The 26,267-nt window shown below is 42.2% G+C and overlaps 1 protein-coding gene across 2 annotated transcripts in view; it reads left to right on the top strand.

The window, feature by feature from the left end:
* Nucleotides 1-25,571, top strand: part of grin2da (glutamate receptor, ionotropic, N-methyl D-aspartate 2D, a) — a 209,598-nt gene extending 184,027 nt beyond the window's left edge. For both annotated transcript variants that reach the window (XM_071500199.1, XM_071500200.1), the window contains 4 exons: nucleotides 139-256; nucleotides 12,152-12,213; nucleotides 13,604-13,774; nucleotides 20,588-25,571. In XM_071500199.1, coding sequence (XP_071356300.1) covers nucleotides 139-256; nucleotides 12,152-12,213; nucleotides 13,604-13,774; nucleotides 20,588-23,782 — 3,546 coding nt within the window. In that variant the 3' untranslated portion in view covers nucleotides 23,783-25,571. The remainder of the gene's footprint in view (nucleotides 1-138; nucleotides 257-12,151; nucleotides 12,214-13,603; nucleotides 13,775-20,587) is intronic.
* Nucleotides 25,572-26,267: the final 696 nt, after the last annotated feature.

Here is a 26,267-nt window from a genome sequence, read left to right as displayed (position 1 = left end):
GACAATCAACAAAATAAATCACAGGGTCTAATTTTCATTAGCTTACAGCTTCTGTGTCTTTGAATCTGACTGTAAGGATTTGTGATTTGTGTGTTTATGTGACGGTTATATGAATGTTTCTGTGTTTTATCGTGCAAGGTGATGACCATCGGCTCCGGTAAGGTGTTTGCCACCACAGGCTACGGCATCGCCCTGCACAAGAACTCCCGCTGGAAACGGCCGCTGGACCTGGCTCTGCTGCAGCTGGTTGGAGACGGTAAGACCGGAGGGGGAGGAGGTTTACGGGATTAAAGGGCGGTAAGAGCAGAGGGAGAAAGCCCCTGAGGCTACATCCACACTAATACATCTGAGTTTTAAAATGCATGCCTTTTGCAGAGTCCACAGTTCAATTCTGTCTGTAGAACTTTGTTGCATGTCTCTCTCTCTCCTCGTGTTTCCTGTCTGCCTCTTCACTGTTGACTACCACGTAAATTTATGCCCGGCCTCCATACTAGTCCAGAGTTTTTGAGGCCCTAAAATAGAGACTTTTTGACCCTGTTTCAGTCTGAAAACTTTGGGGTCTGCATTTTTTGAACTTACACTTTTGGACACAATTATGGAGACACCCACGTTCACTCCCTGATTGGGTCTTATCAGTTTCCTTTCATGATTGGTCACGTTCCTATCACATGACTCTTTTCCAGAAGAAAATAACAGTCGGCCTTATACTCGTGTTACTTCCTGTAACGGATCCACCTCGTCTCTTGTCTTGTCTTGTCTAACTTCTCCCCATTTCTCTTCCTCATTCATAATGCTTTATGCAACCAACTGTAGAGTAGATGATCTGCTTCCTGGAGTTTTCAGGCGTTCTAGTATGGATGGAGATTATTTATGATATGGAGCTAAAACGCTCACCTGGACAGAGCTCGTTATGATTTTAAAACGTCGCCCACTCTCACCTGATATCCTGCACCCCCTCCCCTTCATTGTCCACCATCGACAGAAGAAAGTCTGGCTAATCTAAGTCTAAGCAGCACAAACAGAATGCTTCAAACAGAAGGTTTTGAATGAAAGCCTGTGTCATGGTTCACGGTGCAGCACGTCCTGCAGACTGTCCTCAGCTGAGCAATCACTGCACTGGTTGTTTCCTCAAATGCAAACAAATCAATGTTTAAGTTGTCCTGACTGGTGTGAAATAATGATTGGACTTGAACAAAGGTGGAAAAATCATAGTATTGCTGAAGTCACAGAGATAACACCTGAGTGGACAGTTGGGTACACGAAGTGCCAGACTCAGTTTATTCGGTTTCTTTTCACCATGAAGGTCTTTCCTCTAACCTCAAACAAGTAGTTTTAGTTTCCCAAAACTTACCATAACCACAGAAGCAGGAGATGAGACAATGCCCATCAGAGTTGTTTTTGGAATGGTCACATCATTTCAACCCTCAGAGAAAATGTGTTCATATCATACTAAATTGTTTTCCCAATTATATTGTGGTGGCAACACAATCATGTTGGATGAATAAAGCGCCACATTTATTAGCAGCAGCTGAGTCGCCAGGAAGTGACTGGGGTAGATGGCAAGTGTACAAAGCACACAGCTGTCACACCAGGGGTTCACGGCCAGAGGCCTGTCTGTGGTTTAGGCAAATAATAATCATAAAATAATTATAAATACACAGGTTGTGTCTGAGGTCACTGTGAACCTTTTCTGTATTAAACCAGACCAGGATGGTTCTCTAACTTTAACCAAGTGCTGAGAGCAGTGGCCTGTAGTTAAAGTAAAAACAGGCATCAATCAGATACCAAAGTGGAAGTGATATCGCTCCTCAAAACAATGTTCTGTCCTATAAACTATTTTCATCCACCAGGCAGGAGTTGGGGATGAGGAAGAGAGACAAGGTAAAAGGCACAAGAAAGAGGGAAGGAAGAACTTATGAGGGGTGAGGATGAGGGAAGGTTTGATGGGATGGGTGAGGGTCAGCTGAGACATGACGGAGGAGGGAGGTTTGGAGAGGAGGGAGCGAGAGAAAGAGGTGGTTAAAGGCAGGAACAGGAAGGGAGGTGTGATCTCTGTTAAACATATTGGTTTTGTGTTTCTCTTTGTTCACACACTCAGTGGCACATCACACATTCTCTGTCTCATCTCTTTGATTACACACTTACAGCCTGACTTCCTCTGAATTTATTTCCCCTGTCTGTAATGTCTCCACGCCGGCGACAGCAGAGGACTCTATGTTGTCTGTCCATCCCTTCGTCTCATTCTCCTGAACACCATATCTCAGGAATGCCTAGAGGGAATTTCATTACATCTGGCACAAACGTCCACCTGGACTCAAGGGTGAACTGAGGAGAATTTGGTGTACAGAGGTCATAGGTCAAGGGTCAGTGTGACCTCACAAAACATGTTTTTGGCTATAACTCATGATACACTAATTATTACAAAATACACTTAATATTTTTTATTTACTTAAAAGTCACTACATACATATGTTATATGAGTCTGGACAGACATGCATTGCTGGAGGTGTAGAAAACAGTGATTTTAGTTTGTGTTTCAATGACATGTCTTTCTTGTCTTGTTATGTCATCATCCCTTCCTCTTCCTGCCCTCTGACTTATTATGCTCACTGCAGACTGTATTAGCTTTATTTGGCCATTCCACTTTTATCTTCACAGTTTAAATTGTTTTGTTTTTTTATGTTTTATTGAAGTGTTGATATCCATAAGAAGATTTGTGGTTTAAAGGACCAAAAACCATTTTTACATCTCCCCTCTCTGGAGCTCTAGTAACAACAGGTCTTCTGAGTGACTGAATGAAACTATATCAGATTTCAGGTAAAGAGAAATCAGAGATACCAAATCCTGCAAGGTTAGGTTGGTCCAGGTGGGAGGGGCTTGGGGCGGGGCTGAGGGCGGTGACTGCTTTGTTTTGACATCACAAAGTTCCAGAAGTCCTGACAGCTGGTTTTAAGGCTCAGTTTCTGAATACAGGCTGTATTCAGAAACTGAGGCTTTGATACTTTCACAGTATTAATATAGAACCTAGACCTGCTTTATAATCAAAAAACACATGGAAATCTACCTTTATACCATGTAGGACCTTTAACATATGTTACTATGTTACATATGGTGTATGTGGTAGTGTTTTTATGTTGTGTTTGCTTTTATATTCACTTTGTGAATTATGAGCTATTGTCTGGATTAATTTTGCAAAAGTGAGTTTTACAAGTTTTCAGTCTCAGACTTTATATTTAATACAGAAATTGAACCTGTTGTTCTTGAAACTGCAGCTCAAGGCTCATCATTTTCACAAGGAAACACTTCAAAAGGCAGATGACAGAATGTGTTTGTGTGACTAAAGGAGTTTGCACAGAGAGTCCAAATTTTTTACATTATTTCTATTAACTGTCGTCAAAGAACTTAGATTCTGAGTCTGATGGATTTGAAACAATTCCTGAAAAAAAAAAAAACAGGACCGGAAAATAAAAATTTTGTTGTTGTTGTTGAGAAAAGAGAGTATTCATTTGATCCTGAACAGCAGCTTGCAGTATGATACAGACACACACACACACATACACACACACACACACACACACCGTGTGCTACCTCCTGGAAACATTCAAGCTTTTTATGTGTAAGGAGAGAAAGCAGTAAAGAGAGACGCTTGATGGGAGGTAACAGTTTCAAACATGGATCAAAAATGAGGTTGTGTTTTTTAAACATGCCCCATTCACAAACTCAAAAATGCATTAAAACCCAGATTTCCTCTGGATTTCTAAACTAAAATGTTTCAGTCTTGATCTTACATCCAGAGGATACGTGTAGAAGAGAGGAAGAAAGACAGTTCAAATCACTCCAAGAAGGAAGAGGTGAGAAACAATGAAGAGCAGAGGCAGATGTGAGGGAAGATGGAGGAGTGGAGGTGCACACATCTTCTTCTGGTAGCTTTAATAGCATAATTAACTGACTGCCATTGTTACCGAGTCTGTTTATGCCTGTTTATATCAATCACAGCCTCTTTATGTTTCACAATCCTTCTTCTGTGCATGTTAGAAGGCTGAAAAACGATCAGAGGAAGGTTCAGGAAAATGTTACAGGGAAAAACCTAAATCCTTCAAGTTTTCCATTTCAACAGTCCCTCCTAGTCCCTTCATGCTGGTGGCACTCGTTAAATAGAACAGGATGAAGAGAGGAGGCAAACGCAGCCGAGAGAGATGGTGAATACATTTTACACAGTGACCTTGACAGGTTCCAGTAATTTGGTTTTCAGTGGTTAGGAGGACTCTCGGTATTAAAATATTACCCTGTCTTTTTACATTTCTGTAATGAAAGGAAAGCCATTTAGCTTCTGCTGGCGTCAGTGCTCTGTTACAGTGCCAGCTGTGCTACAGAACATCTGTGTTCAAGGAGAAAAAAAAAAGACAGCATTGGCACCAACGTTAATCTGAAACACTAAAGCTGTGAATGATGACAAAATGATCATGCATTCTCTTTGAGTGTACACTGGTATCTTGTTGATGTGGTCATGCATGCAGACACTTTAAGAATAATAATTAAATAATTATATGCTCACTCACATTCAGATTGAAACAAATACATTTAGAAATGTAAATAAATAAAAACTGAAAAGTTACAGAGGTAAAACAAAACCTGAATTAAAAAACACAGTTTCCACAAATATAGAAGCTATGCAAGAGGTCGTTTGTGCAGGCGCAGGTTATTATGACCCACAGTTCCATTTTGTTGCTAGGCGACATCTAGTGGTCGCAGTAATTATGACAGGTGCAAAGGGAAAAGTGCGGTGACGTAGTTTATGGAGCAACAAATGGACGGGTCAACAACACACGGGAGCGGTGTTCGATTCCCATGTGAAAGTAGCAGTTTATGTTGTTTTTTTGTTTCATGACTGATTGACAAAGTTAACCACGTTGTTATTATTGTAACTATGACAACGAAGTCTGTCTAATGTTGAGGAAATACTTACTTTAACCCAAATCACAGTCTTCTCCTAAAGCTAACAAAGCCATGACCATTATTATTGTAACCATGGCAACAAAGGTAGGTCCGTACAGTCTATTAGTTTATATTTGTTACCATGACAACCAAGGTCTGGGGACGCTCTTATGGGTTGTACCAGAGGGTTGAAAAAGCGACCTATATGATCTTTCAGGTTGGAGGACTGGTTGTTAACAACCAACACATTGAATTCAAATTTAAATCCTCATGAGTATCATCTGTCAAAGCCCAATCCAGCAGACACAGTTAAAATTCAGGCAGTGGTAAAGCAAAGCTGCTTCATCCTGAACTGTGAAGATAACTCAGTGGACATAGACATGACAGAGGGTTGAGAGGAAGTGGACAGAAACATCAAAAACACACATGTAAGAACATCAGAAACTTCAATAATGCTCTCATCGTTTATTCAGGGATGTGAATGTTTCATGTAATAACCTCACATTCACTTTTTGCATTTTGGGCTGTCACTGATTTGATTGAATGTGCTCTTTGTAATGCTGATCCCAAAACTCGACATGTGCCTCATGACCAACCCCAAAGACATCACATGAGTTCATTATCCACCGCATGTGCACTGTGGCCTTCAACAGGTCCTGTAATTGTTACCTCGTAATACGTCTCTTTGTCAGAACATTTTCGGTTCCTTTTTTAGCACATGAATGGTCAGTCACCAAATTGGCTCCTCTGGGGAGCAATTTAGCCTGTTCACAATTAGCGAGCTCAGGAAGAGGGTGGAAAACGCCTCAGTGGCAGCAGTGACAGGAGCTCCCAGGGGCAGAAAACACTGGAGGCTGGCAGCACGTGGATACTGAAAATGTTCAGTGTGAAAGTGTGAAATGAATAAGTTTCTGCTTTAAATGAGACATCTTGCTATTTGACAAGCCTGTTGATATGGATGAATACAACTAAATTTTTAAATGGATATGTAAATTCTCAATATATTTAATCCCTAATCCGAAACCGTAGCTAGAGAGAAAACCTGTAGAGAAAGACTTTTAAATGGGCTTCGAGACAGACCTTTATTCCTAGTTTCTTGCAGTTTTGAAAGTTTTATATTATATTACGTCTCCTTCCTGTTGTCTGCTGCTGTTTTAATTTGCTGTTGATGCAAACTCAGAGCTTCATCCTTGTTTATGTTGGTCTTGATATGAATTCAGGATTATGTTCATTTCATTTGGTTTCATTTTCATGGTATACTCAAACATGAGACATGTCTTTATTAAAAACATATAAGCCTAATCATTCATCATTCTCAAATTTCAATTGCTTCTACTTTGTTGAATTCTTTTATATATATATATCTTTGTTAAGCTACTGTCAATAAAACTCAGCACTTCCTGTATTTTCATATTAAAAGACCTTCGGCAGCTTCAAGGACAGAACCACTCTTTCTAAGTGAAATATGGAAAGTACCGACTGTACTAGGAGTTACTACCCATTGAATTCTCTTTTTGGAGTGCTGCTGACCCAGCATTTTCTAAAACATGAAGACAGCAGATGCACAGACCTGCTTTTGATAAAGGAAATCCTTGTTTGAAGATGAGGCAGTTGTGTATCAAGTCCCACTTGGCTCCAACGGATCCAAGAAATAAATTGTCTTCAAAGTGACAGTGCAAAGATGCAGGAATCTGATCTGTTACAAATGCTGATGTTACAACTGGACTCAAATCCCACAGCACCTTGTATCCAAAGTTTGCTTCTGCTCCACTACAACTTTGTGTCACTAGCAGTGATTCGTGCTGACTGTGCAAAGCCAATAAAAAACACCTTGCACACAAAAGCATGATAAAAAGAAAATGTGAATGGGAACAGCTAAGCAACACTAAGCATGGAACATACCATTACAGCATAGAACACCTTTGGGAAATTGATATCTTTTTTTATCGTCCCATTCTTTTTTGTTCAGATGGCTCTGAGTCTTCAGAGACCCCAATGTTGATTTTAATTTTATAGACTGAGAATAGAATTGCAGATATTTCTCTGAAACTGCAATTTTGTTTTATATTTAGTTCTACAATCAAACAAAAACTGCAGATCATATGGGATTAACATTGAAAAATGAATAAATAAAGGAAGAAACTAATGCTAAAAATGGCAGAAACCACCCTTTTAAGTACTGTCTCTGAGGACTCTCAGTCATCCAGGTCATGGTTATCCAAGAAAAGTTGAATCAAGGGCAACTGAATATGTTTCACCTCTCATCTAAGAGGCTTCTCCAGACTGGTGAGGAGACCCAAGTATTTAACCTCTATGGGGTCTTTGTCAAAGCTACTGATGTCACTTGATTCATTAGTTAAGACAACAGTCGATGTTGGAGTCACCTGAACCCAAGTGTGAATGCATTGACAGCATCATAAGGGGGGTAAGTGGTGTCATAGACCTCTTCCTCTGTGGAGGGATGGTTTCTCTACTTTAATGTAGATTCAAATCTCCTGTCCACCCTGTCTAAAATATGTTCATGGTTGTGATCGCGGGACTGTCCCTAATTCTACAGGTGAAGGTAAACTGCTGAGTCTTGGCCTGAAGAGTCGACCCTCCTGTGTTGAGCCATGTGTTTGTTAAGTGGCTGTTTGGTTTCACCCATTTAGTTCATAGGTCTTTGCATTCCTCACTGCCTTAAGCTGCAAAGACTAAATTGCTTTTCTAGTTGTGTAATTTTTGGATGGACCAGTTTTTAAATAGCATCAGTAGCTTCAGTAGATCCTTCAGGTGTTTGGGTTCCTTCTCTTAGGCCGGGGCACTTGTTGGTACATTATCGGCTTGGTGTTGCAGGGTTCTAATAGCTACTAGCTTGTGTTCCAGTGGGTTGGTGAGTCAGAGTCAAAGAGTAGGTACTAGTCTGTGTGGGTGGGTTTCCTGTAATATCCAATGTCTTCAGTGTGTACGACACAGGTCAAAAAAGGCAAGCTGTTGTTTCTGATGATTTTCAGAGAATAAAGGACTCTTAATCCTTATATATATTGCAATATTTTCCTTTGGATTTAATTTTGACACAGAATCTCAAAGATCTTTTCTTGTACTTTATTCTACTAAGCTGTTTAAAACATTAACCTCTGCTGGCATCTAACTGTTCCTTTGAGCAATGTAAAATGTTTAGTCTCCCAGGTCGACTCGAGTCCCCTCATGATACCTTTTTGTTAGAAGCAGAGTGGGTAGAATAAAAGATGGGACAGTTGTAAAAGTTGAAATTGTTCTGGCAGTTGGACAAAATGTTCTGGCACTGGTTTTTGGAAGTTTGATATCCCTCATAACTCCAAGTGCCTTGCAGAAGTACCCTTGAAAAGATTAATATTTTCAGGGATCTCTCTCCTTAGAGATCAATTAGACTTTAGTGCCTCCCTCACACAACCCCTCTCTCCCATCTCTCCAACCCTGAAAACACCTGTCTCTCGGGCTGGTTGAAGTTTTGACAAAACAATTTCTTTCAGAGATAGAGGGACACAACAGCGGGAATAACTGCACCTCACATAATTTATTTCTGTCACTCACAAAGGAACTGTTATAGGAACGTGAAATGTTTTGCTGTCCAATATTTTTCTTCCAGCAAAGTTCACTTTTGCTTCATCTGCAGTTATTTATATACTGAATATTGCTGCTGCCCAGAGTGTCACTGAGAATAAAATGCAACCCAATCTAAAAAGGACAGTTAAAAATAGATTATATATGAAAATAAACAACTTTGAAAAATGGGATGTGACCAGACAACAAGCTGGCATCAATTTCCATATACAGAAGAAATATGTATATAATATAATATAAAACAGCTCACACACAATTTTTACTTTTATTTGTAGATTGTGTGATGATATAAAATGCATAAAATGAATAAAATTAGTGCATAAAATTTGCATTATGGAGTCGGGGCGCGTACCACATGAGTGGATGCTCTTAGCAGGCGAGTGCTGGTTCGACTCGCGACCAGCCCGACTCTTTTTCTGGGCGTCATCCCCCTCTCTCTGCCCCTTCCCTGTCACTCTCTATACTGTCCTGTCAATAAAGGCAAAAAATGAAATGAAAAAAAAATGGAAGTTTGGAGTTGAAAGATTGAAGATGTTATATATTTATTTATTAAAAAATTATGACACACTCATACGTACAAATACACTTTTACCTCCACCCACATATGCATGAATTTATAGTAAACAAAACCTTGTGCAAGAGAGGCCTCTCCTTAAAACTCACAACTCAAGATGACTCCATGCTTACGACTGAAGCTAAAAATAATTTGCTGTGGATTCAGAATCCTGTCATTTGCTGATGATGTTGCTTTTTTTGTTAAATCACACTGTGACCCCCCAGGGCACACTGGGGTGGTTCTCTGGCCAAGTGTGGCTCAAATTAAACATTCATGATGAGGCTCAGCACTACCAGATCTGGGGTACTCTGCAGGAAACCAGTGGATGACCTCCTTCAAGTAGGGAGTGGGTTGCTGATTACAGTGAGGAGTTATTTTTTGAAACTCTGGGTCTTGATCATTGATTAAGAATTAGAATGAATAGGAGCTCAGCAGGCTGATTGGTGTTTCATTAGCAGGCATTGTTGGTGAAGAGGGTTTTGAGGCCTTAAGGGAAAACTCTCTGGTCTACCAGTTGATCTGCACTCTGATCTGTACCTAAGGTCATGAGGTCTGGACAAATTTTTTTCAGTGCCATCCAAACCAACAAGGACTAAAACTGCTTATGTATTTTTTAAAGTTAAGGCTTGGTTAAGAGTGGCCAGTTAAACCGGCAAGTAGCAGAAAGATTGCAGCTATGATCAGCTATCAGGAGAACATAAACATATCTCATTTTAAGCATCCGAACAAATCCTCATTCAAGTATTAAATTGTGTTTCCATAGGATGTCTGGGTTCATCCGTAAGGATAATACTCACTGGTAGCATCTGATGTATGACCAAGCACAAATTGTTTTCACTGCAGGTTCATGAGCCTCAACTCATCAGGGTACACCTAAAAAAATCTCAGATCAACACACCCACACTACTTTATCTTAGCTTCTTCATCCATCTGTTTGACACCTCTGGTGTGTTTCAGACATCAAATGACACAACGCTCCATCACATGTCAAATACATGTTGCACTTACAGGACAGGGTGAAGATCTCCAAGTGTACAAAAAGGCACCTGAGGGGGTTAGGCCTCCTTGTGGAGGAATTCCAGGTGATATAAAACTGCTGCAAGGCATAATACCTTTTCCCTTAATGTATTTTCCTGCATGGATTGGATAAAGAAGACATTATTTATAATGCTCCAGAGAGGATTGAAAGTAGGAAGGCTTTAACTCTTCATTGCTGACCAATGTAAAGCTATTAAGGGCACAGGCACAGGCACATTGACTATGTCAGAATAGAATTGAAGGAAACTGAATTGGATTGTACCCAAATCACAGCAAAAATCAACAGAATGAAACATGAATTCTATTTTAAGCTCTGGTTTTTCGTCCCTGTCTGCTCCTTTCCTTTGTGCAAACGAGTCCCCCTCTTTACTCGGTGGTATTTTCCTCCTCGGAGCAGGTGAGAGAGGATCCAGCTGAAATTCTGCCTGTCTGTCAGCTCTTTGTCAGGAAGATTTCTCCCCAAGAGCAGCTTTATGCGCCACTGACTGCCATGATTAACGTATTTACAGGGAGATAAAGGGGGAAAGGCGGAGAGCCGGACGGGTAGAGAGAAATCAGGCGAGCGCTCATTGAGACTCGATGAATTAGATTATGGGAGTGAGCCACACACAGAATGAACATGCGTATTAGCGTCTATTGTCAGGATCTGTGCAGGGAGTGGAGGGAGTGCAGGCGGGGTCGATCGAGTTGAGCCCCGTTTAATTCAGCTGTCAAGGAACGTTTGAATTCCCACACTTGACTGTTGGGGAAGTGAAATGTGGCACATAGTGAACATGTTGGATTGAGATTTATGTTTTGTTTGAGCGGATTTGACATTTCAGTCAACATGGCCAAGCTGTGGTGGTTTAATCTGTGTGGCGGGGCTTCATGCAGGGGTCTCCAGACAGTGTTAATTAACCCAGAGGTCGGATAATATTGTAACTGTGAGCACTGGGGATTGGAACTTCCTTTGACTGGGGCATCTTGAGAGTCTATGCAATCACACATTATGTGTGTATCTGCAGAACACTCTGTGTGTGTGTGTTTGTGTGTGTGTGTGTGCTACTTTAAAAGTCCCCTGCAAACCGGGTCGGTGCACATCTGTCTGCATCATTCTCTCTGTACATTTGATCCTGCTCTTCCTTCTCACTGCCTCCCTCATTCTGTGTGATTAATGCATTATTAGCCAGCGCTGAGAGTCCCATTACGCCGGAGCTCAGTGTGTATTATATATGTGTGCGTGTTTCTGACACTTTGAGCAGGATGTGTAATGTTTGTGTGCGTTCCCCTCTTTCATCTCTCCCATGCACTGTCGTGTCGCTCCGTCCTTGGCATGCCCGACTCAGACGGCTGGCCATTTCACAGCCTGCTTCAAAGCGCCTCTCCGTCTCCAGTTACTGCCTCTAATTCACAGTTGCTCTTTTTCGATTTGATAACTTTTGCTGCAAACACCTTTAATTTTTTTTTTCTCTTGCAGCTTTTTTCATTTCTTCAGGTCTCTCCCAGCTTTTTTAATTTTTCATTTTCCATTCATACTAATTAGTACAGGTGTAGAAACTCGGATGTAATTTTCACAACAGTAGACAAGAAACATTCTCTATTTACCACCAGTCTCCTTCTCTTCTTTTTTTAACATCATACCAACAAGGTTTCACTCTCTCCTCTCATTTCTCTCTCCCTGTGCTTTATTTCATCATCTGTCCCTCTCTTTTCTGCCATAACACAATAGACTTCATTCCTCCTCTTTCTCTCTTCATCTCTTCAGCTTTCCTTCTCTTGCTTCTTTCGTTCTTCTCCCTCAGGGGATCAAACACCTTCCTCTTATAACAAAGGGGTGGTAATCCCTTTTTATTTTTTCTTTTCTGTTTTATTTTCTCCTCTAGTGCTATTTTAACTCCTTCTCAGCCAATTGTCTCTTCCTCCCCTCATCCCTGATCTTCCCTTTTCCTTTTTCCTCAGACCTGTTTTTTTCTTCCCTCTTTCTTATCTTTCTTATTTCATTTTCTCTCAGCTTCTCCTCTTTATAACCTTTATCTTCTCTCTCCACTTGTTCTCTTGCAGATGAAATTGATATGTTGGAGCGTCTCTGGCTATCCGGTATTTGTCACAACGATAAGATCGAGGTATGATTTCTTACACCTTTTATCCATCAACTTGGCACACATTCATCCCATCCACTATTTTTGGAATGAATTCAAGGTAGTTGAACCTTAATTCTGGTCAACAAGTCAAGAAGTACAGTATCAAGTGGGAAAGTTATTGGTTCAACCCATCGGCTCTCACAAGCGCTGTCCATGGTGCTGATCCTACTGCAACCACAGACCAGACACAGGCACTTCCTCGGTAATGTTCTGGCTTGTATTCTGGCCAATAACCAGGTACCACTAACACTATTCAGCTGACTGAAGTAGTAGTAATAATAATAATGATAATCTTTATTTATAGAGCACTTTGAAACCAAAGGTATTTGACAAAGGCAGCAATAACATAGAAGAGATATAAAATCAATAGGTTTTGAAGAGAAGAAAAAGAAATAAATAATAAAACAATTAGGTGTATGAAATCCAATACAGAGTAATTTTAAGAGACATAAAACAAGTTATCATCCCGAAATGTGGAGTTTCTGGTTTTTTTGCACTCAGTCGCATCTAATCATCTAATCAAAAGCTTCAGTAACCCGCCATCTTCCCAGGTTTGAGATTTGCTTTTGTTCTGTATGATTATGCATCCACACCTCTGTTTGCCATCAGTCCATTTTGCCTTTTTTTGAAAACACGAGTAAGAGCGGCAAATCAGACGCTACCCTGCATTTTGCAGTTGATTCCTGTAGTTGGTTTAGATTATAACCTCGCCCCTAACAAAACCACACTGTGGGCCTCATCGCAGAGGGCCACGACTCACAATTTCAGGCGTGGGTGTGCTCAGTTATTTGGTGTCATCGAAGTTCAAATTACATTGCTCCGACTTAGCCAAACAACACAAACAAATGACGACACAGCCCTGAATACATGTTTGGGCTCACGCTGGGTGCAAATGCTCCCACAGGAACCAAAACCTTTGATATCAAGCATTAATAATTATTGATTGGAGAATAAATGCAGGCTGGCTGCAGGAGAGAGCCATGAATGTTGAATATGAATAAATTAGATTGCCTGAAAACCTCTTTGTTTGATGGAAACCAGATATTTTCTGGTGACTGACATGTTTTGGTCTTTGCATCAGTGTTCTGAGTGCAGGGGCTCTAAAGTATCACAGATGGGTGCTCTGACATCCACTGACAGCAAAGGATTCTCCATTGTACTGCTAGCTGTAATTAACTTTTTATCTGCTGTCTGGGAGACAAATTGGCCCTCGTTAGTAATAAATACACCCTCCTGTCTCATCTCGGCCTCTCCCTTCGGTCATCCTTTCCTTCTACCTTCTTCTGCTCTTTACTTCCCTTCACCTCCTATAATGTCTCCCATTCCTCTTCCTCCCTCCTGTCTTCACCCATCTGTCTCTTCTCCCCTCCAGGTGATGAGCAGTAAACTGGACATCGACAACATGGCGGGGGTCTTCTACATGCTGCTGGTGGCCATGGGGCTCAGCCTCCTGGTATTTGCCTGGGAGCATCTGGTGTACTGGAAGCTACGGCACTGTGTGAAGCGATCTGGTGGGATGGACTTCCTTCTGGCTCTCAGCAGGGTGAGAGAGGGCACCAAAGGCCCCCCATACACCAAAACAAGCTCCCCGGTTTATTGGCTCACCAAAAAAAAGGAATAAAATAGATGTTGTATTTAATTATCTAAACAACCACAAGCTGTGGTGAAAGGCACATTCAGCTACATTAACAATACAGTTAAGTCTAATTATAATATTATGTAACAACAGCAGAAACTATGGAGAAGACTTACATACAAACAATCAAACTGAACATGGGAAAAACAAGGGCTGGGTTGAAAAAACAGATTTTTTAAAATTCAAATCAATCCTCAAACAAAATATTTAAATTTTGGTCTTTTCCAAGTAGCTTTATTCTCTCTTTTGTTTTTATCTAACGTACGGGAACTTTGAGTGATCCAATCACTGATTCCCGAAGAGCAGTTAACAAGAACGTGAAGCATGAATGTAAAAAAACAACAGACACTGATTCCAGATGTAGAACTTTATATACTATCAGAAAACACTGGAGAGACTCGAGGCACACCGCAAGAAATATTTACCCTCTGTGATTGAACCTCCAGGGGAAACCATGATTCTCAGTCCTTTAGGAAAGATCTAAACCTCCTAATAATTATGTCTGAGCTGAAACGATGTTTCTAACCTCTCATTACATTAACTGTGATTGACTGTATCAAATGTAGCACTGAGTTCAGGAGGCACCAGAGTGAGTTCTGGTAAATCATGTGTACTGTCTCAATTGCATCAGTTTATGAGACCATTTGGTGTGAATTAGTGTGAATCAGAGATGCATCCAAGATATCAAATGAAAACATGTATCACTTGGAAAAAATGGGTGCTCTTATAGAACCATTTCTCAGAATGCCTTTCACACCACCTTCTGAAGGGGTGTGCATTTCTTTACGTTGGCTGCATTTTTTCCATAGATACATGAAAGAATACCAGAGATATGTTTTAACAAAAGGTACAAATTATTTATCTGCACCAGATATAAAAACATTTCAAAAGTACTGACAGGCGCTGAGGACACCAAAGGGAGTGAACTCTGAGGCATGACAGGTTTTAAAATTTCATTTCAGCACTTCAAACACTACAGCAGCTGATTTCACTGATTTGTTCACTCTCAACCTCAGACGGTAGAACTAATCAGTGAAATAAGACACAGTGCTTGAGCAGCATTGGTAAGTGATTTATGCAGGAGAAGATGTTAAGTGTACAAATGTAGGTTTGTGATCTTCTGTTCGCTGTATGGAACAGGAGGAAAAACTGAAGATCCCTCACTGATTGCAGTCAGGTCACTTCATTCAGGAAAATAGAGATATAGATGAAGAAAGGTTAATGAGTCATGTTCAGACACAATCAAGATATGGATTGCACTAGTAGGTGCCACTCACTTGTTTCTGGCACTCAGCAGGGACAAGGAGGTGAAGCCAAAAAAAGGGACATCAGTGGGATTTATCTTTGGCAACACGCTGGAAAGGCTGAAGGGTCCAGGTCAGAGTGATCACCTCGCTGTCACACAGTTATTCTCTTTTAGAACCAATAGAGTTTCTGTGAGTTCAGCTCACGACCCTGGAAATGTTTAATACAGGTCCTAACAAAGACTTAACAGGGGTTGAAGCGAAAAGCAAGGAGCGAATAGATGAAAGGAGATGAAAGTTAAAAGAGAAGAGAGGGGATGAAACGTCTGGAAAGAAGAGAACAAGGTAAGAGGAGGAGCTATCAAGACAGGGACTGTAAATAGATGAACTGTGTGATTGGGGAGGGAAGGCAGGGGAGAGAAACTTTGAGATAAGAAGAGGAAAAAAAAGCCAGCTGAGGAGACAGCTGTGGCTTTGGATGGCAGAGGCAGTGCAGTATAGCAGGTGTTGGTGGGGGGCCAGAAGGAGGTGAAGAAACTTCTGGACTGGGGGTAAAAGGGACGATGGATGGTGAGGTGGAAGGGAGGACAGAGCACCGGGGAGATGTTGTTTGTCAGAAGACGTTACGTTGGAAGACTTGGTGTGCACCAAGTTGACACCACCATGTGACAACAAAAAGACTGTGATTCATTAGCTCCTCCTGCCTGACGGAGCAGAAAAAATGGCTAATTTATGCAGAGCAGAAGAGGGCTCTGATTGCACTAAAAAAGTAGTGAGAGAAAATAACACTGCAGCTCTTACTTCCGACATTATGCTTCCAAAATATGAGGAGACGAATCTAGTCTAATTAAATCAAGCCTAATTTTAACCTGCAGAGCACTGAATTATTGTTTTTGCACGTAAAAACACATCAGCAATTCACATTATGCACCCAATAGTTCCTCAGCTTAGTGTCTCTAATGCATTTAATATTTAATTATACAAACATGGATTTTAATAAAATCATTAAAAAATATTCATGATATAAAACACAAGAATGTTGTACACAGATTGGTCAAAGCAACACAGGGAATGCAGAGTTTAAATTGTGATCAGTTAAACATTGACAGTGTACATCCAGCATGAAGTGCATGTGCTGTACACAGCACTCTGCCCTGTGGAATTTCAAATTAACAGCACGTTTAAAATATTTTGAAAGCATCAGACATATTTATAGTGTGTAAAAGATGATCAACTCTAATTAATCACAGGGAATCAATAAAGAGATAAATAATATTCTGCTGCATTTATGTGTGGATGAATGGTGGTCACTGTAAGGACTAAGCCTGAACTAATCCATCCAGGCCAGAGCCTGAATGTTTTAGCACAAACCAAAGCCAAGCAAATGTTTTAGCATTAAAACCAACTCTCTTTCTCTCCGTCTCATTGTTTCTGACACCCTTCTCACAGAGATGCTGATGCATTCTTCACAGACGTTTTGCTAAAAGTTATCAGCCAGTTGATCATAAAACATTACATAACAACTGAAGCAACAGAAAATGTAATGATGAACAGCGGTTACCTGTATATGTGTCGTACAAAGCAGTAGCTGGCCAGCTAACCATAAAAACCCAGAGAGACAAAATCCTTAAACCTCAATTAAAAGCACCTTGTGATTTTTTTAATGATAAAACTAAAAGCAGCTGCTTAATAAATGGAACCTGACTCACCAATTTGGCCTGATGTGAGATGAAGACAAAATTTAGCTGTTAAACAGGATCTTCACCAAGAGGTCAAACTGTCAAACAGCAGAATATACAGAGTTCTGTAAACAAAGTGACAACTGTTCTTTCAGGTTATTTTCTAATCTCCATAGATAGATAAACGATAACTTGACTCCTGCAGCTGGGTGCGATTTAAACATCTCTGTGAATAACCACAGTCAAACAAGTTAGCTGGTAAGTGTCAACTTGGTTTCATTATTACAGTTTTGATATGTATGTGTCACAGTTCTGATGCAGAGCAGTGTCAAGTTAAATTAACCACTAATACATAAAGGGTTTATCTAATGTTTAATAGTGATCTTAATTCAGTATGAAACCCCACCTGTATACAGGCTTGGGACTGGCTGCAGACTGACCTCTAGGTCTTGTGCATGTACTGATATCAGGCTGAAAGTCCATTTACTGAACATGCTGTATTGTTTTATTGATAATTTACGGTACAGTATATTGACCGTGTAGGTGAAAATCCACTGTGTCTGTGATATCCATGCTGATATTCCCTGCTGGGCCTCCCTGCAGAGCCTCTGAAGCACAGTTTCACCTCTCTTCATACTAGAGCGTAGCAGCATATTTTCTTGCTTGAGCGGACTCTACTCTTATCTGTAGCATTCCTAATTCTGAGAATAAAAACATCAATTCCACGCTAAGGGCACTCCCAAGACCAGTTAGCTTCTATCTCCCATGCTATATGCTGTGCTGGCTTTAAAGCCTCTGCAGCTGGCCTCTGTGGCTTGCTTTAACCCAATCAGTGACTCACCCAAGTTTCAATTTCACAGTGTGCTGCGCCCCATGCTCTGGAGACTGCGATAGCACTTCTGCCGCTGGGACTGCTGATTCATGTGTCCGGAAGGGCCATTATTACAAGTCTCTCCATCAGATCTGTGTCCCGGTGGGGAAGAGAGATTTACAGGAGGCCCCACACATTTTGTCATTAAGATGTGACAGATATCGGTGGACATTATGAATCATCTCCACATATGAGAAATAATAGAGTCTTTGTGATTTACGTGGCCCTCCTCAGTGCTGCTAATTGAACGCCATCTATCTACAGTAAGGTGTAAATATACAAAGGCGAGGAGAAAGACTGTCCATGCAGGCTCAGTAGAGACAGAGTTGGTCATCTAACAGGGTTTTATAATTGACTGCTTTCGCACAGGGTTCAAAATTTTAAAAGATGCTGTGAGGAGACAGTAATTTACACACATTTCTGACTCTTTCAGTTCATGTTTTATTCATATCAAGTTTTGTTGAATGTTGCAGCAGAGATGGAAAAAGCCAGACTGGTGATTAAAGGTTGTTCTCACCAAGCATGTTGGGAGCAGTTCATTAAAACCAAGTGAGGAAATCTTATTTAAACTCAAGTGGCAACAAATAACAGCACCAAGATATGCGAAAATGAGTCTGTCCTCGTGTGTCCAAGTCGGAACCCGAGGCACACCATCAGAAGAGGCAAGCCAGGCAGTTGCTTGGGGCCCCGAAGGGGAAAGGGGGCCCTCAATGGCCCTTCATATTGGTACATTTTGCAATGACAATAATAAACCCCCTTACATTAAGAAATATTCTTAATGCACTGGCATGTCCCTTGTGAGAAAAAGAAAATCATTTTAGGACAGTGTTTCTCTCCACTGACACCAGAGAAGAGCAGTCCACTTAAAGTTTTAGGAAATGCAATCAAAAAAATTCTAGGTTAGTTTAACATCAAAGGATATAAACATTTAATCTTAATTTGTCTACTGGAAGAAGACAGGCCATGGACACATGGAGCTTGTTTTTGTTACGATTAAGTAAGCAAGCTGGCAACCAAGAGGAAAGGTGATCCTCTTAAAATGCAGCATCCGTTTTATTTGCACAATGACAAAATAGGTTTTGCTGCTTTTGCTGTTGCCCATTGTTTTAGCTCCTCTCCAGAAACTGTATACTGCTTGAGCATGCGTCTACTCTACAATTGTTTTTGTCTTTGCTTTTGGAGAAAACACAGTCCTGTTCCAGCTGAGCGGGGCTTTGTTTGCTGAAAGCTTTGTTTGGTTTGACAATGTGAAAATTGACACTCCAAGTATCTTTGTAAACTTACTCCAAAGTTTTTCCAAAACTCTCATTAATATTTAATGGTCAGCGTTCCCTGTTGTCTGCCTTTATTGGAGACATTGGACACAGACAACCTGAGGTAGAGGGAAAACCACCTAGAGCAATTTCCCATCATGCTGAGAGAAAGAATAAAGATAAATTATTTTCCTGTTTTCAAAATTGAGTCTGTTTTTGTGAAATGTGTTGAGCCGACAAAGTTCCACACTCTGTGGCTATGCAATGCACAGAATAAAGATAAAGGAAAAATGAGTGGATAGAGAATGGATAAAAATACATAAATTGTAGCCCAGACAAATTTAAAGCCTCGCTTGATGCATCAGATTGTGACCGGTTTAACTGGATTCTCTGCAAAGTATTTATAGTGGCTGTTTAACAGACTGTGTCTCCAGCACAGCAGTCATATGTTGCTTTTCATAAAGCCATAGCCTACAACACAATACATTATCCTGTGTTTTTACAGCAACTAACTAAAATACACAACTGTGAACCAGCTATATTTGTAGTGTTGGATTATTGTTAATATATGTAGTAAACAATTTAAACCACCAGCTCCTTTCTTAAAACAAGCAGACTAGATGAACCCAGAATGCTTTCAGCATTCTCGTGAATGGGATGTCTCAGTAACACCTTCATCAAACCTATTATTCACAAAACATGTTCTTGGCCTGTGATTGTGATCTAACAAGACCACCCTGAGAAAATTTCTTCGGATTTTCACAAATGTTGTTTTGGACTGAAAGGTGGATTGATTAGATTTTGTTGGACAAGATTCAAGGTCACAGTGACCTCAAGTTCTTCTATATATCAGGAATCAAGGATGAACTGATCAGAATTTGATTAGAAGGTCAAGGTGATTGTGACAAAATATGTTTTTCAAGAATTCATACATTAATTATGACATAATTTTACACAAATGTGTAATAAAATGACGACATTTGATATCCTAATAGTCAAAGGTCAACTTTACTTTGACATCACAATGTTTTCCAAAAACAACTTTTGACCATTATTCAGTGCTTTAATGAAAAGGGAAGATTGTGACCATATTTCCTGCAACTTTATTGGTTGGCAGAGGCATAAAACCGCCAGGAAGTAATTCAACATGACTCTGGTGCATAATTACAAGCTCAATTTCTTTCTTTTAGGCTTATCACCAAAAGCAGTGTCTCAACTGTCAATTTTCCACAGAGTCATTGAATTCATCAGTGTCTTTTTGCACAGACCATAACTATTGGATGAGTGGGAACATAAAATTAGTGAAAAAATGTTTAGATGGTTCTGATACTTTCAAAACTTGTGGATATTTTTGACGAAATCAGTCAAGGGTGAAGCAATAAGGCTAATGTACTGTATTTATAAAACTAGCAGTTTCCTGATAGATCGCTTTCATATGGTTGGTGTAGGCACCAGATCACAGCTGGTCTGTAGCTTTCTTTTTAAAAATTGGTGATGTGAGGCTCTTTCTTTCCATGTCTCTCCGACAGACAGACAGACAGACACACACACACACACACATATACACACACACACACACACACACACACACACACACACACACACACACACTCCTTATCATACTTGGCAGCCTGCTGGTCTAATTACAATCTCTCTTTTAACTCTCCACCCAGGGGATGTACAGTTGCTGCCAGTTTGAGGATGAGACAGCACCAGGAGGCAGCAAAAGCTCTTTGCCCCAGTATCACACCGTGACCTCCATGCCTACTGCAGCCCAACAACACCTTGTTACAGCCACAGTAAACAACACAACTGCCATTGCCATGGTGCAGCAGCAACAGCAGCAGAAGCACCATCAACCGCAGCAACAGGGGCAGACCTATACTACCATGCTACCTGGATCACCACCAACTACAGGACACTCAGCAATGGCTCTGGGTCCCTCTAATAGCCCCTTGCTGGAAGGCCCCATGCCTTGCTCCACCTTCTTGCCTCGCCACGACCGTAGACTTGCTGTAGTGGATCGCTGGAACAGGCCAAAGCCAGAGAAAGTCATGAGTGGAGGCAGCAGTGGAGGAGTGGGCATTGGGGGGATAGCAGGAGGGATCACTGAACTCCAGGCCCAGCAGCAGTATCAGCAGAACCTTGGACAGCACTGGACCCTGCAAGGGGGAGTTGCAGGTGGAACAGGGGGAGGAGGTGACACAGGGCTAGATGAATATAAGCGCTACTATGGTCCTATAGATCCAGAGGGACTAGGAACTAACTCAGATCAACAGGCAGGGGGCCCCCAACAGACTCCCAAAGCTAATCCTCGAGGCCCCAAAGCTTCAGGGATGCCACGGCTGCCTCCTAAAGGCCCCCCACAAGGCCCAGGGCACTTAATCTCCAAGCCTCCTCCACCAATCCCATCGTCTCCACGAAGGCCTCCCTTCTGGCGACGAGGAAGCCTAGCTCAGGCAAGGAGAAAAGGCTCAGGAGGTCCCCTGTATGAGAATATACTCCCTCTAGGGAGGCGAGGAGGTGGGAGGTATGGAGCAAGCGATGGAGCTGGAAGAAGAGGGCGGCGTCTTCCTCCACCTCCTCCTCTACCTGTCCCACTTTCCTCCCCTACACACACTCCCACCACTCCCTCCTCCCCATGCCATTTCTACTCCTCCTGCTCCAGTGCCTCATCCTCTTCCTCTTCCTCCACATCGTCTTCATCCTCTTCTTCATCCTCTGTCTCGCTCTCTCGGTCAAATTCCCCCTCTTCTTGCTCCAGTGACAGCTCCTACAACTCCTCGCTGAGTTTCCGGTATCGAGCAGGAGATCGAGATTTTACGGTGGATGACGAGTATGACTCAGATCTGCTTACAGAGGAGTCCAGCCTCCTCCTGGGGTCACGGAGGAAGATTCGTTCACGACGCATGTCTTCGCGCTCACTGCCGTGCAGCCCACCACCCCCACCAGTCCCCCCACGGAAGCCACGTCCTCTGAGAGATTATGGCAGAGAGAGGACTGGCAGCCAGCTGGCCCAATTACAGGAGTGGTGGGCATCATGGGGAGACAGGGAGCGAGTGAGGGGAGGGACAACAAGCCGGGCTGATGGAGGAGTCGGTAGAGAAGAGAAGAGGCACCACAAAGAGAGGGAGCGTGAAAGGAAGAGGAGGAAGAAGGGCCGAAAGAAGAAGAAGAGGGAGGAGAGGGAAAGAGAAAGGGAGCGGAAGCGACGTAAAGCAAAGAAGAAGAGGAAGAGGGAGGATAAGATGAGAAAGAGAGAGCGCAAGAGGTCAGAACAGGAGGGAGGAGATCCTGAAAAAAGAGAGGATCTCAAATCAGGGACACCAGACTTCCCATCATACCCACCCCTTAGGCGAGAGTCCTTTCGGAAAAAGAGTGAAAGCTCGATCAGAAGCTATGGATGGAACATCCCAGGCGAAGATGAGAGGAGGGAAAGAGATGAGAAAGAGAGAGATGATGGAGAAGACAGCAGAGGAAAGGAAAAACATCACAGGCGAAGGAATAGCAAGCACTATCATGGCTCTAGCAGTAAGCATTCGACATCTGTCAAGTTCTGGGGAGGGGGTAACCCATCCTCTGACACCATTCCATCTGCCTTCCTGCCCTTGTTGCCTGTCTCCTCTAAAAGGAGGAAGAGTAAAAGCTCCGACAGGGATGCTGTAGGAATGGAAGGAGAGAGGAGGCCATTGCTGGGGCGGAGTGAAAGAGGTGAGATGCACTCCAAGGAGGGGTTGTCCTTTCATGAGTGGGAGTCTGAAGTTGAGGATGATGAAGAAGAGTCTGAGCAGGAGAGGAGGAAAGCGGAGCGCGGTAAGCGGCGTGGAGGAGGAAGGACAATGTCCGATGAGGAAAGGGAGCGTGATAAGGTAGTCGGTATATACTCTGATGATGATGGTTCTTCTGGAGAATTTGGGAAGTTTGAGAGGTACTGGGAGGATCATGAAGGCAGGGCAGTAGGAGGGATTGGAGGGGGAGGTTGGTTTTTCAGCACCTACCCCTCCAGGGATAAAGCTGGTAGCATCAACAGTAGAGATGACCTGTTCATGGAGAGAGGAGAGAGATGGGGGACAGCAGAGAGTGGGTGGGGGTCGGGTGGAGGTGGAGGTGGTGTTGGTGGAGGAGGGGCAAATGAAGGAGAAAGAGGGTGGGGATCAGGATCACACTGGCCCCCACCTCCTCTCACACCACCACCTCCTCGGCGATACTGGTCAGTGGACAAACTCCACATACAAGACGAGAAGAAGAGTAAAAGGAAGTCAAAGGACAAGGGGAGAGGGCACACGGCTTGTTCCTCCTGTCACTCCCCCCGCCACCATCCACACTCCCATTCCTCCAAATGGGCCCGTGTTACCTCACGAAGCCAGGAAGAGTTATACCAACACTGCCAGAGTTTTGGTGGTCCCCTGAAGCCCAAACATGACTCCTCCTCCTCGTCCAAACCTGATCGCTCACAGAATCCCTCTAAATCTGGGAGTCAGTCAAACCTCAGTATCCAGCAGCGGACACAGAGAACAGATAGGGATCGAGAGCGAGGAAGGCAAGCATCCCCGCCCCCGACCCTCATACCTAACTTGCCACCCCCGCTCCCTGCCCTTCCAGCTCCTCCGTCCTCATCTCACCCTATCCATGTTCCTCCCCCTACCTCGTCCTCCTCTGTATCCTCTCCCTCTGTGGTCTCATCCACCCCAGGGGCACCCCAGTCCTCCTCCATGGCTTCGGCAAGTGCCAAACTGCAGTACCAGAGATTGCGCTCTGTACCCCAGCCCCAGAGGTTTCCTCAATCTCCTCACCTGCCGCTCAAAACCAAGAGCCTTTGCTCAAGAAGGGGTTCGGCTCATTTTTCCAGTGTGGAGAGTGAGGTCTGAAGTTCATTAAGGTATCAAAAGTCATAAGAGAGCAAGTGATCTGGATCTGAATCTGCCCAGCAGCAAATATGGCTGCGCAGCCAAGTCAGTACCGTACTCGCACTGAGTCCTTTCCTGAAGTTCTGCACAAACAAACAAACCAGAGAGCCAAACAAACCCATTGGGGTAGGTCAAAGGGAAACAGGAGCAATCTTGTGCTTACTGATGTTTCCTTTCATTCCTCTCAGTATGTGAAAGACTACAACCACAGCAACAACTTCTATTCTGAACTGGTTCAACCAATTAACTTTAAGCAAATCAGACAGTACAGTGGTACAACTGAAGGAAATCCCTTTGCTATATACAGTGAAGGGCTTTGGATGTTGAAGCAGAGCAGTAGTTTGTATTCAGAGGATTCTTAATGCTTACTGAGGGCTCAGGAACTTTGTAGTACTGTATGCCTGCTGCTCTCGGAAGCCTTTAACACAGAACAGTGTTCTTATTTTTTTCCCTTAAATAAATCGCTTACCCCTACTTTCCTTTTTCCTTAACAAACTGTTTACACCCCCGCAGAACTGTGACGCCCACCCAAGGCACCTCTGTTGTGTATGATCAATACCTACTTGTTTAGAGGGACAGGAGGGTGATAACCACTTCTCTGTGTTATCCATGCACCTTCTCTTGTTCTCTTATGTTCTCTCTTATCTTTTCCTTCATTTTTATATACTCTTAACCCTTTTTTCCTCTTTCTTTCTTGGTTTGTTTTTCCTCTGCTTTACCTCCTTTCCCTCCCTATTTACATGTCTATCTTCTCCTCATCTCTCTTGTCATGTCCTCTCCTGTCCTCCCCCTCTTGGATCCTCTCCTTGATGTGATTATTCTGTGTGTCTGTGCTTTTCTGTGTTTGTATTCTTGACAACAGGGTAAGTCAACTGTGACTGATATTCTGCTGGCTTAATGAAAAGCTGAGTGCCAAACTTAAGTAGAGCTCGACATCAATCTGTACAACGTTAGCTGCTGTGTTTCCTTTTTATCTCTTTTATCTTCTTAAAAATTCCATCATCTCTGAAATATGTGCACATGCAAATACATGCTCACACAAGTGCACACAAAAACATGCTTACATTCACATGTAAGGACACACGCATCTAACAAGTCAGTTCATCTATTCTCTTTCTCGAGCAATACATTATCCACCATCTGTTCATGTTACAATTTTATACTTTAAAAGCTTTATTTTACCTCTGTGTTGTAGTTGTTGTTGTTGTTATTGATGGTGTTCTATATATCAAGACATGTCTAATACAATGTAAGCACTGTGCCATACTACTCAAGCTTGGGTGCACATGAAAAGTTCTCTCAACTAGCCTACCTAACAATGGAGGCAGTGTCTGTTCCCTCCTTGTATTTGACTGAATGTAAAGTCAGCCACCAACAAGTGTGCTGCAACAATTAAGACACTTGAAGATGGAAACTGTAGCATTTCTGATGGTTAAGAACAGAGTAGACTTCAGTTGATTGTCGACAGGATGCTAACTTTGCAGGTTGAGTCTTCAGTAGTTGCTGAAGTATTGAATCTGCGTTGGATTACAGTTTAAAATTGATTGATTGATAATCTTTCTGTTCATTTTCTCCTGTAAGAGGTTCAATTGGTGCCAAGGCTAGAATAGAGCAAATATTTGTAAAACTAACCAACCCAGGTTTGCTTACCATTAAGCAGGAGTTGTGTGTCTAACATGCTAGGTGGAGCTATACAGCTTTGTTAGACAAGGGGCAGATTGTTGCAGGGAAATAAATACTAATAGCCTTACACTAATTGCTCCTGCCATATGTTTTGTGAAAAGTATGACTATGAAGGTATGTGTTTTAAGTAACACGTCTGGGGTTAGCTTAATGCTAACAAGACAAGTGTGATCGGATAGGGAGGAATTTGATTGGTGCAAAATTAAATCTTGTGTGAGTGCCGTTTTGATGTCAACGAGACTGTGCCTATGTGGGATGCTAGCTAGTGGATGAGGCAGGTTTTGAAGAAGTAGCGCTGGATTTTAATTATGGTCTAAGAAAGACACAGTAGCACATCCTGTGCACTTTTGTTTTTTTGTTATTTTAAAGTATTTCTCACCTTGTAAATGTGTAACCAAGAGCGATAGCATTTTAATCCATGACTGAGCTGACACCAGCAGTTACACTCCGATGTCAAGCACTTAGCTCGAATCCAAGTAGCCAATTACATCCACCGACATTTCATCATCAGGACACTGGACATCGGTGGAGTTTTAGTGAAGAGGCAAGAGCCACTGCACACAACACTGGTTGTGTTTTTCAGTCGGTCGTAATGCCTGAGCCATCTCTACAGCCTGGTCAGCTCATGTTGTTTGCCTGGAACTGCATCTGAGCCATAATTTACTTCAGCTGAGGAAAACAAAAGAGAACTTAAGTTTTTAACATCAACTTGTTGTGTAGAGTTTGTCTGACTTTCTTTAAGAAAAAAATCTAGATATATATA

Source organism: Trachinotus anak, unplaced genomic scaffold (assembly GCF_046630095.1).
Source record: "Trachinotus anak isolate AG129_WGS33_773 ecotype Australia unplaced genomic scaffold, CSIRO_AGI_Tana_v1 ptg000016l, whole genome shotgun sequence".
NCBI classification, from domain to species: Eukaryota; Metazoa; Chordata; class Actinopteri; order Carangiformes; family Carangidae; genus Trachinotus; species Trachinotus anak.
Note: the sequence above shows the minus strand (reverse complement) of the source record. Positions and strands in the feature narration are given on the sequence as shown.